An 11278-nucleotide genomic window follows, 5' to 3' on the forward strand; every position below is an offset into this window, starting at 1 on the left:
GCTCTAAGCATCGTCCACCTCCAGTCCCACCACACACGGAATCCACCACTCGCTCTCACTCTCTCTCTCTTTCTCTCTCTCTCTCTCTCTCTCTCTCTCTCTCTCTCTCTCTCATACACACATACACTCCTATGTAGCTCTCTTCCTAACTTCCCCAGAACCATATCTAAGACACTTAGCTAGAACCTAAAATTTGCCTTGGCAAACATTACCAGTTTTCCTTATACCATCCTCTTCCCAAATCACCCACTGGGAACAACTAGTAAAACCACTGGCTATAGTGAGATGGACTTTTTGGAATCCTTAAGTCCTAGAACCCATGATTCTGGAGCACGGGGCTGGAAGAGACTCAGGAATCGTTTGGGGCGAGCACGGGGAGGGGGCCAGGGGAGCAGTAACTCACCGAAGGGTGGTGAGAGGTGACTGGGGGCGACACAGCTTTCCCAACCTTCCCTCCACACCCAAGAGCCTCACCCCCAAGAGATCAGCCAGGGACTAGGGGAGGCCTGAGGTATCAGTCACTTTATTATCCCGCAGGGAGGCATCCACGGGCCCACCCCAGGCCCCGAGCCCGGCTACGCCTTGTGGCTGTCTTCGTGGGCGGACACGCCTATCTTCACAATCAGTATGAGGAACTCCTCGAAGTTGACGGCACCATCACTGTTGATGTCCAGCTCTTTGAACCAAGTGTTTGCATCCTTTTTCTGTCGAGGTTGAGAACAAAAAGCCAGCGTACAGATCTCAGCGCCAGCACAGCTGTGGGCAGCAGGCACCGGGGGACCAGCGAAGCCAGGGCAGTGTCGCAGCCAGGCGGGAAGCCCAAGCACACCCAGCCCCTCCTCACCTTCGTGTACTGAGGACACTCGGTAGCTAGGAGTTTCTTCAGATCATCCCCATAGAGGGCGTGGTAATTTCCTTTCTCCAGGGAGTACTTGTGGTAGACGGAAATGATGGAGTCCAAGGAACTTTCCAGTTCAGTCGGCATGGTGGTGCCCAAGGATTTGCCGGACCTGAGAGCGAGAACCACACGGGGAGACCCAAGCTGGGGACGGTGCACCTGCTCACGGTGCAGCGAAGACTAGAGAGACCATCAGAGGGGCCACAGCCCGAGGGATGGCTCTGTTCTCGACTGTACTATCCAAATAACTAAAGCCACAGATGCCGTGGCTCTGAAGGGTGGCCCTGTGGGTGGGGGAGGCGGTTGTGGCCACACAGACACACACAGAGGGCCCGGCTCTCCTTGCAGCCCACCCTCTGCCCGAGAAGAGCCCAGTTTTGGAGATGAGGGCCCTCACCTTCTGGAAAGCACTAGAGGACTCCACTTCTTCCTTGTCCCTGTCTCTCTCCTCCTCCAGCAGCACCAAACCTCGCTCCAACTCCTGGAGCTTTCTCTCTCCTGTCTCTGAGGAGGCTGCTCCTGTCCCCCGGCCCTGCCCTCAGGAAGCCCAAAGTGTGGCACAGACTCGCTCAGCTCCACTTACCAGGTCTCCACAAAACAGAGTTGACAAAAGGCGTGTGGGGCTGAGTGTCAGCTCCTTTTTATAGTGTTGGGCCTTGGCCGGGTGCCCACAGCCACAGGCCGTTCAGGCACGGTTCTCCTGTCCACAGTTGCTACAGCTTCTGATTTCCCAACCTGGTGAATGTGGCAATCCCTGCACAGAATGAAAATTTCTGCTGGGTAGGAAGTGGGGGGGGGGCTGGAAGGAGGAAGGCTTGCCCGGCAGTAGTGCCCTGGGAGGAGGGCAGTCAGGAGGAAGCTGAGCACTCCTCTTCTGGGCTGCTGGCCTGCCCTCCCCGGTCCAGCCAGATTTCCAGTCCTCAGCCCCCCACCCCACCCCACTGCTGCCCTTGCCAGTCCTGTGCCTTTGTGGCCAGTCTGCCCGTCTCTGAAACTGACGTCAAATGCATAATTTTGAATGTATTCATATAAGAACACTCTGCCATAGATTTCAGATTCTCAAAAGGTCCAAAGGTTTCAGAAAGGCTAAAACACCTGCCCTAGCTGCTGGATTTTAGTAAAAGGAGGAGTGCTGAAGGAAATGAAATCAGCATAGGAAAGAGTGATCTGCACCCCATGTTTATTGCAGCTTAATTCATAACAGTTAAGACATGGAATCAACCCAAATGCCCGTCAACTGAAGACTGCATAAAGAAATTAGGGGATATACACATTGTGGAATACTACACAGTGGTAAAATCAAAAAAATGAAATACTGTCATTTGCAACAAAATGGATGAAACTGGACAACATCATACTTAGTGAAATAAGCCAGTCCCAAAAGGACAAATTCCATATGTTCTCCCTGATCTGTGATTACTATTAAAGCACCTAAAAGGCAATTTGTAAAAGTAAAAATAATACTTCAAAATGGAATGACTTTGAACAGCCCTTGTCTCAACTGTTGAGGAACAGTTTCTTTTTTTTTTTTTTTTCATACAATCTGTGGAATTGTTGACTTAGTATAGAGTTAACCCTATGTGTATAAAGTTAATTGAAAATAGATCTTCATAAAAAATAAGAATGGGAATAGGAGAGGGAGGAGAAAGAGGGGTGAGAGTGTGAGTGGAAAGTTGGGTAAGGTGGGAAGGATCACCATGTTGCATTCATGAAATAAATAAATAGTTATACATTCAAAAGAAGGAGGAGGGGGTGCTTCTGTTTGGTTTTGGTGGGCGGCTGGACTCTTGGTGCGGACCAAGATGCCAAGAGCTGAGTTGGTTCCCATCCCGCTGCCCACGCCCCTTCCTAGCCGCCCTGCTCTGTAAGCCAGGGCCGGGGCGGGGGGTGCTGTGCCTGGGCCCCCTCTGCACTGCATAGGGCATCGCATCCTTGTGTAGCCAGCAGGGGCACCTGCAGCTCTCTTGGGGGTCATTATGGTGCCACAGACCCCAGGAACCAGTGCTGAAGTCTAGGGTGATGACGACAGGGGCAGTTCTTTGGAGAAACTAAATGTGCTTCCTTCCCAAGAGGAGAAGAGGAGAGTCAATTCCCCAAGATTTCAGGGGGGCGCACCCCTCCCCCAACCACAGAGGGCTGCTCGGATTCGCTGGCCACCAGCACTGAAGATCTGTGCTGCGTGTCTCCTGTCACAGAGGACTTCACGCCCTTACCATTTCATAAGAGCCTCAGAATATTAGGAAGGCAGCGTGCAGAACTTTCCCAGCCAACAGAGGAGGAAGTTAAGGCCCAGAATGTTCCAGAAGCGCTTTGCCCAGAGTTTCCCAGTGTAGGTGTGTCAGATGCAGAGTAGATCCCGGAGCATCGGCCCCAGAGGCCCCAGAGCATGAGCTGACAAGAACATGACTCCACAGGGTGTCCTCACCCCCTGCCTGTCTTCATGCTGCCGGCAAAAGCTTCCCCTGCACCTCCCCTGCCTAAGCCCCTGTCACCCCTCGGACAGACAGGATTTGCTTCCCCCTTCAGGTTTCCATGGCCATCTAGGCTTCATTTTTCTGCTTCCTTTATAGCTGGATGATCTTGAACCCATCACTTACCCTCTCTGCGCCTTGGTTAGGTCACTTATTAATCAGAGATTAAAAAAGTCAACCTAGGGGGTGAACATCTAGCCTTGTGGTGAGGATGTCCTGTGTCCCACGTTGCAGGGCCTGGGCTCACTAGCCAGCTCTGCCTCCTGACTCCAGATTCCTGGGAGACCCCGGGAGGCAGCAATGATGACTCAAGTAGTCGGGCTCCTCGTGCGAGAGATCTGCATTGGGCTCCTGGATCCTGGCATCAGCCTGGCCCACAGAATCCAGCAGTTCCGCTTCTGGGCAGAGACCTGAAAGAGTTGAAGGCAGGGTGCTGAAAAGATGCTTGCACACCCATCTTCATAGCAGCACTGAAGGGAGGGGAAAACGGGCAGTTGTTAAACGCACCCTGAATTTCGTGTTTGGGGAAGTATTTTTCTTTTTCTTTGAAAGTCAAAGAAACAGAGAGGCACAGAAAGAGATGGACAGATAGAGAAAGAGAGACTGAAAGACAGCCAGAGAACTGCCATCAGCTGGCTCCCTTTCCCAATGCCTGCAATGGCCAGGGCGGGCACAGGGCCAGGGCTAACACCAGGAGCGAGGACCCCCATGATTTGCTCAATTTGTGATTTGCTAAACTTTCTTCACCTGTATTATGTTTTAATAAAAAGTTCACACACAAAAATGAGTCAGGTGTGTAGAGCAGTGGCTGAGTGGGCCCCATGGGGGGGGGGGGGGGGTATGGACGGTGCTACCACCCAGAACTCTGCCTGATTTTCCACCTGGACTGGAGCCCCCATAGCCAGCACCATGCCTGGCACACACACCAGTGACCACAGCCAACAAGAACAATAGCAAAACAATGGCTGACACTTGTTGGACAGCTACCATGTGCCAAAAACTGTTCTAAGTGCCTTACTTGCCCCAATTCGTTTCATTCTCACAATAATCCTAACAGGCGTTGTGCACAGGGGGAAACCGAGGCCCACAAAGAGATACAACATTGAGCACATCAAATGATTCAGGGGACTTACGTGATGCGACAGCACCCACTGCCTGTCCCTGCCTGCACGGCCTCTTCCCTTCCTGGTCCTGCTCTGAGTTCATTCCCTAAACCTCCCTCCCCCCACCATATCCTTAAGATTTCTTTTTTAATATCTATTTATTTGAAAGGCAGGATGACAGAAAAAGAGAGACAGAAGAGAGATCTTCCATCTGCTGATTCCTTCCCCAAATGGCCACAACAGCTGGGGCTGGACCAGGCTGAAGCTGGGAATCAGGAATTGCATCAGGGTCTCCTACGTAGGTGGCAGAGCCATTATCCATCACCTTCTTGAGCTCATTAGCAGGAAGCTGGATCAGAAGTGGAGTAGCTGGGATTTGAGCCAGGCAATTCTTTGAAGAAACGCTGCAGAACCTTGATCCTACTTGTTGAAAATTTCCATTGCAAGTTTTGCCCTTCTCTACAGCCGATCTGGACACAGCGCTCTGGGTGCCCGTTGAATAGAAAGTTTGCCCCCCACCACCCCTGTAATTTTTCAGCCTGAACTGTGGAAGCTGAACCAGCCAAGGTGTTGATGGTGTTGGCTGTTGTTTCTGCTGGTGATCACGGGTCCACTTCATCTAGGGCATGAACGGGACTCATTGTTTTCCTTGCACATTGGTGTGGGTGGGCTGCCTTCTTCAACTTCAACTCCTCCCTTCCTAAAATGAGTTATCCCTCTGTAAACTGCTAATTTCTCCAGGGCATTGACCCCACGGATTTTTCATAAAGCCATCAGTGTTTCTTTTTTTAAAAGATGTATTTATTTTAAATGTTTTACCCTCAAATAAACTTGCCCTTTCATTCCATTTTTTCACATGCTTTTTTTAATTTTTTTTTTATTTGACACTTAGAGTTAGACAGTGAGAGAGAGAGATAGAGAGAAAGGTCTTCCTTCAGTTGGTTCACTCCCCAAATGGCCGCCATGGCCAGCGCTGTGCTGATCCAAAGCCAGCAGCCAGGTGCTTCTTCCTGGTCTTCCATGTGGGTGCAGGGGCCCAAGCACTTGGGCCATCCTCCACTGCCTTCTTGGGCCACAGCAGAGAGCTGGACTGGAAGAGGAGCAACTGGGACTAGAACCCGGCACCCACATGGGATGCTGGCACCACAGGAGCTGCACCAATCCGAAGCCAGGAGCTGGGAGCTTCTTCCAGGTCTCCCACATGGATATAGGGGCCCAAGGACTTGGGCCATCTTCCACTTCTTTCCCAGGCCATAGCAGAGAGCTGGATTGTAAGTGGAGCGGCTGGGACTCGAACCGGCACCCATATGGGATGCTAACACTGCAAGAGGCAGCTTTACCCACTATGCCACAGTGCCTGCCTTTATTTATTTATTTATTTATTTATTTGGCATAGTTTTACAGAGATTAAAGGAGAAACACAGAGAGAGAGCTCCTCCATCTGCTGGTTCACTCCCCAAATGACCACAAAGGCCATGGTTGGGCCAGGCAGAAGCCAAGAGCCAGGACCTTCATCTGAGTCTCCCACATGGTTTCAGGGGCCCAAGTACTTGGTTCATCATCTGCTGCTTTCCCAAGCACAGTAGCAGGGAGCTGGATTGGAAGTGAGGCAGCTGGGACTCGAACCAGCACCCATACACGCTGTCAATGTAGCAGGTGGCAGCTTAACCCACTATGCCACAGTGCCAGCCCCAAAGCATCAATGGTTTCACCATTCTTCCACCCAAGCATGCCCATAAATCAATGTGGGATGTTTATTCTTGCTTCATTTTTTGCAGAACTAATGCTACTCTAATGGGGCTCTTTTCAAACTGATGTCTTATCCTTCTTAGGACCTCAAACCAGATCTTATTCAGACACATGATGAAAAGTTAGTATGAGTTTATTCTGATGCATAAAAATTTTGAAATCCATGCGGTTTTCATAATAGGCATTTTCCATGAACTTTTGAATACCCCTTGTTCTATGATTTATCTGCTGTTGTCTTTTCTTCAGAGCAGGGAACCTCTTTAGAAAAGAAGCCATGTTTGTGTGCACACCCCTAAGGCTGGCACCTACTAGGTGCTCAGTTAGTATGTATTCAGCGAATCAATGCATGTACACTTGAACTTGTAGCCTTTTCCTTATCCAGTGTGGAAATGCCCTTTATCACTTCCAGCCTCATTGAATCATTTCTAAAAGGAGGCAGGGTAAAAACCCATCAACCAAAGGCAGTCTCACTTCCTTGCCAAGAAGTGAATCAACCTCTCGAGTGGAAAACAGGGCCATTTGTGAAACAGGATAGGTGTTCAGCCAGTGCCCAGCCCTTGCTTCAGCCCTCTTCTTCACCGGGCACGCCCCCCTGTGAGCTGCCAGCACCGCGCCTGACCCCAAGGCAGCGCCCCGGCCTCAGAGTGTTCCTGCAGCCGCTCACCACTTGCATAGTCCCAGCACCTTGTGAGTGATGATGGCAGGTGCAATGATCCCTGTGTGGCAGTGGGGAGTTCCCCAAGGACCTTCCCCACGGCCAGTGAGGCAGACAGCAGCATTCATGAGTGATGACTTACTTCCAGCCTCACCTGCAGGCTGACCAGGGAGACCGGGAAGCATCGCCCCCAGCCAGCCAGCCTTGGGGGCTTCAGAGAAAGCAGGCGCCCGGCTGAGCTGACCTGGCTGAAGACGGGTGCCAGGAAGTGGGCCAGCACATGAGAGAAAAGGCAAAGTTGGCAATCAGCCCGACGGACATTGGGCAACGCAGGGGGGCAGAACCTGGGCATGTTTACAGGAAGGGGCGCGATCCCCAGCTGTGTGTCCCAAGAGAGGGAAGCTGACCCGTCCCCCAGGCTGAGGAAGTGAGGACAGGGCGGGCAGGGCCGGTGGAGAAATCCCCAGGAAGGGACTGGAGCAAGACAAGGAGAACTCAGCCTGGGCGCTGTTTAGTGCTCAGTGGTCTATGGATCCCACGGCTTCTCAGATGAGACCGGCAGGAGGGATCCTCCCAGGCTCGGGGGAACAGTGGCCTCAGGGAAAGAGGGTGGGCCCAGGCCTGGGATGCCTGGTAAGCCCTGGGTTCACTGCCCTTGTACTGCACAGAAAGCAAAACAGCAACAGCAGCAGAGGGCGCCCTTCGACAGGGGCGGGGCAGGGGAGCAGAGGGGGCTGAGGGTCTTGCAGGGGAGGGGATGAGCCACGTGCATGATCCCATCTGTCTTTTACAAATCATCGCTTCCATCAAAAGAAGTGCAGGACGCCGGGCCCCACACCCATCCTCAGAAGAGACAGCCTACCAAGACGGAAGCCAGCAGTGCCCGAGAGCAGAGGAGAGCTCCCTGAGGGCTCTGTGTCAGATCGCGGGGCTCCCAGGGTGGCTCAGGGGCCATGGGATGGGCGAGTCACAGGTAGCTCAGAGTCACCAGTGGCAGCCACACCCATCACCACGCTTTATTAGTAGAGACTGACCCAGCCCCTCCCTCCTCCAGGAAGCCTTCCCTGGTTGATCATCTCCCAGGTTCCACTCATCACTCTTTCCAGGGACGGGTGTCGGTCAGGTGTCCATCTTTCTGCCAAGCCGGACTGTCAGCTTCTCCTCTGTCTCGGCTCCCTGACTCAGAGCCACACACAGGCTGCCCTGGCGGGATGGCTCCCCACCCTGCACTGGCAGCCGCGATGCAGGCCATGCAGGCCGACCACCGCCATCGGCTTCCCCTCAGTCACCAAGGCCTGAACCTCGGCCTCACGCTGCACCCTGCCTTCGTCCTGCCGTCCTCTCCTCCGTGTCTGCTCCCTCCCCTCAACCCTGCACGCAGCCCCCTCACTACCCCCGGGGCCCCCTCCCTCCTGCCCCGGCCGTGCCTGAGCCTGCCACCAGGTCCCCAGCCTCTGCTCTGTCTCATCTCCCTCCACACCGCTCCCTGCTTGCTTCTTTTTTGTTTTGTTTTGTTTTTTGACAGGCAGAGTGGACAGTGAGAGAGAGAGATAGAGAGAAAGGTCTTCCTTTTTGCCATTGGTTCACCCTCCAATGGCCGCCACGGCCGGCGTGCTGCAGCTGGCGCACCGCGCTGATCTGAAACCAGGAGCCAGGTGCTTCTCCTGGCCTCCCATGGGGTGCAGGGCCCAAGCACTTGGGCCATCCTCCACTGCACTCCCTGGCCACAGCAGAGAGCTGGCCTGGAAGAGAGGCAACCAGGACAGAATCCGGCACCCCAACCGGGACTAGAACCCGGTGTGCCGGCACCGCAAGGCGGAGGATTAGCCTATTGAGCTGCAGTGCCAGCCCCTGCTTGCTTCTGAGAGCACCCAGCAGGACACACACACACACACACACCCTCCCACATACACCCACACCCACACACCCATACAAACACACACACACCCACATACACACACTAACACCCACACACCCTCACATACACACACTAACACCCACACACCCTCACCCACACACACACCCACACACCCTCACACACACACACTCACACACCCTCACACACACTCTCCCTCACATCCCACACACACACACCCTCCTGCACACCCACCCACACATACACACCCACACACACCCACCCTCCTATACCCACACACACCCTCCCACACACACACACTCTCCCTCACAGCCCCCACACACACACACACACCCCGCTCAACCAACCCATTGCCGAAAGCCCAAATTGCACCGCTCAGCTTTCACGAGCTGCCAGCCTCTGGCCACAGCCCACTCACCAAGCTGACTTCGTTCCTGTCTTTCCATGGACAGCACACCTCCTGCTGCCCCTGGATCCTGCTGTGCCCTCCCTGTCCTGGCCCCTGCCAGACCCAGGCGGGTCCATCTTGGGGCCCTGGCTTGTTGGCACTCTCCTTCAGAGCAGGGACGCCTTCGGAAGAGGGACCCAGGCCCATCTCCTCGGGGCTCCCAGCCCATCGTGTGTGTGGGATGAGCCAGGGAGCTTCCCTAAAGGCCACCTCTGGTGACGAGAGTCCTCCCTCCCAGACTGAAACCTGAAGGCAGGGCCTGTGGCTCCCGTCAGCCCAGCATGGAATCCCCACAATCAAGGACAATGCCTCCTCCGTCAGACAGGGGCTCCCTGGAGGCGGAGGCTGGGTCTCCCACCCCAGATTGGTGTTTCCTGGAGTGGGGGAGACCTGGATCCTTAGGCGGTGCCCAGACCCCTGAGCTGACCAATACTCAGAAATATTTATGAAATTGCACTGTTCTCTCCTACACAGCCGTGCTTTTCACACACACGTACACGCATGTGCACACACATACATAGACACACACCGCGGGGTCCTCTGTTCCCAGGTCACACGTGCTCCGGGCAGCCCACCGCCCCTAGTAGAGGCTGTGCTGGGCGCAGTGGTGGGCACACAGCCGCCGGTGGTACTGCAGGTGGTAGTCCTTCGCCAGCTTGCCCAAGATGTACAGGAACTCATCAAAGCAGATCTGGTTGTCCTTGTTCCTGTCTGCGGCCCGGAACAACTCCGTGACATAGCATGGCTGCTTCCGGCCCTGCGAAGGGGGCGGATCATCAACCACGCCCAGGGGTGCACACTCCCACCAGGGCCTCCAGCACCTGCTGGGACCAGGGGCTGGCTACAGCACGGCCCTGTCTGAAGGGAGCTTGCAGGAAACCATGGCAAATATTCAATGGCTAGGACTCCGCAGGCTGCGTAACCATGAGTGGGTCCTCAGGCAGAGGATGTGACCTGGCCACCACGCACCAGTCACTGTCTTCCTTCCCTGAGCACCGGGAGCTCCCCAAGGACAGAGGCCACCTGCCCCTGCTGGCTGCACCCCAGCACCACTGCCCGGCTTCTCACAAGCTGTGCATCTGCCTGGAAATCGGTCACACTTTGTGCCACCCTACAGAGCACAAGATGAGGGAAAGGACGAAGCCAGGAGTCCTGGGGCTGTCGGGATGCCCAGGAGTTGGCCCTGATGCAACCAGGACTGGGAACGGAGGAGGAAAAGGAGGCGTTGGAGTGGCCAGGGGGAACAGAAGCAAAGTCCGAAGTCAGAGCTCCGAGGGCTGGCATTTGGGGCAGAGTCCCCAAAGCAAGCGGCCAGGAGGCAGGATGGGCAGAGGAACCAGCAGGTTTGGGCTAGGCCTGAATCCCAGGGAGTAGCTCTGCTCGGGCTGGAGCAGGGCCTGCCAGGGAGTCTCAGGAGAGGAGAGGCGGGAACTGCATCTGGGCTGGGGCAGGCCCCACTTCCACACCCCCTCCTCCTTCTCCCCTCCCCCACATCTACTGGAGAGCCTCCAGAGGCAGCGCCCCCACCCAATACCCTCACCACTCACGGCCAACCCCAGCTGCAACCTCTCGGGCCCCTCCGCACCCCAGCCCCCGCGCACCAAGCCCTCCATGAAGCGGGGCGCATTGTCCGTGAGCAGGGCCTTCAGCTCGTCCAGGGACAGGGTCTCCACGTCCCCCTCCCGAGCCGCGTACTGGTGGAAGCAGCGGATGATCTGGAAGAGGGAGTCCTCCATGGGTGTGTCCGTCATGGCTGCCGGGCCGGGTCTGGGGACGCAGGGGTGCAGAACCTGGGAGAAGAATGCGGCCCCTCATCTGGAACATTCCACAGCAGGACAGGCACCTCCCCCAGAGCCCTCTGCCCTCCTGCTCCGTCTCCCGGGCCCTCCCTGCACTCTGTGTGCGGCTCTCTCCCTTCACACGGACCGAGGGGGTGCTTCCTGGGCACAGGAGCGGTGTCCATGTCCCCCGCCCCCAAGCCCGGCTGTGGTTAGGAGTGACCTGAAGTCAACTCAGGCCTCTGGTGGCAGGTGGCGGCACGGTGCTTCAGATGCCCTCATCCTGATCAGAATGCCTGG

At 55.2% G+C, this 11278-nt stretch overlaps 2 protein-coding genes across 2 annotated transcripts; both read right to left on the reverse strand.

Moving 5' to 3' along the window:
* Positions 1-510: 510 nt before the first annotated feature.
* Positions 511-1603, reverse strand: S100A8 (S100 calcium binding protein A8). Its single transcript, XM_062193616.1, has 3 exons — positions 1482-1603; positions 845-1010; positions 511-704 (listed from the first exon to the last, which is right to left on the reverse strand). The coding sequence occupies exons 2-3, from the start codon at positions 983-985 to the stop codon at positions 576-578; spliced, it is 270 nt and encodes an 89-aa protein (XP_062049600.1). The 5' UTR covers positions 986-1010; positions 1482-1603; the 3' UTR covers positions 511-575.
* Positions 1604-9780: 8177 nt separating this feature from the next.
* LOC133760986 (protein S100-A15A-like) lies at positions 9781-10951 on the reverse strand. Its single transcript, XM_062193617.1, has 2 exons — positions 10802-10951; positions 9781-9957 (listed from the first exon to the last, which is right to left on the reverse strand). Exons 1-2 carry the CDS (start codon positions 10949-10951, stop codon positions 9781-9783), a joined length of 327 nt encoding a protein of 108 aa, XP_062049601.1.
* Between the last annotated feature and the right edge of the window lie 327 nt (positions 10952-11278).

This window comes from Lepus europaeus, chromosome 5 (genome assembly GCF_033115175.1).
Source record: "Lepus europaeus isolate LE1 chromosome 5, mLepTim1.pri, whole genome shotgun sequence".
NCBI classification, from domain to species: Eukaryota; Metazoa; Chordata; class Mammalia; order Lagomorpha; family Leporidae; genus Lepus; species Lepus europaeus.

Excerpts from the sequence above, each read along its gene's own strand:
- S100A8 (XM_062193616.1), bottom strand. The coding sequence starts at position 985 with ATGCCGACTGAACTGGAAAGTTCCTTGGACTCCATCATTTCCGTCTAC. Across the intron at positions 705-844 it reads AGTGTCCTCAGTACACGAAG|AAAAAGGATGCAAACACTTG; the intron begins GTGAGGAGGGGC and ends CAACCTCGACAG.
- LOC133760986 (XM_062193617.1), bottom strand. The coding sequence starts at position 10,951 with ATGACGGACACACCCATGGAGGACTCCCTCTTCCAGATCATCCGCTGC. Across the intron at positions 9,958-10,801 it reads CCCGCTTCATGGAGGGCTTG|GGCCGGAAGCAGCCATGCTA; the intron begins GTGCGCGGGGGC and ends CCCCCTTCGCAG.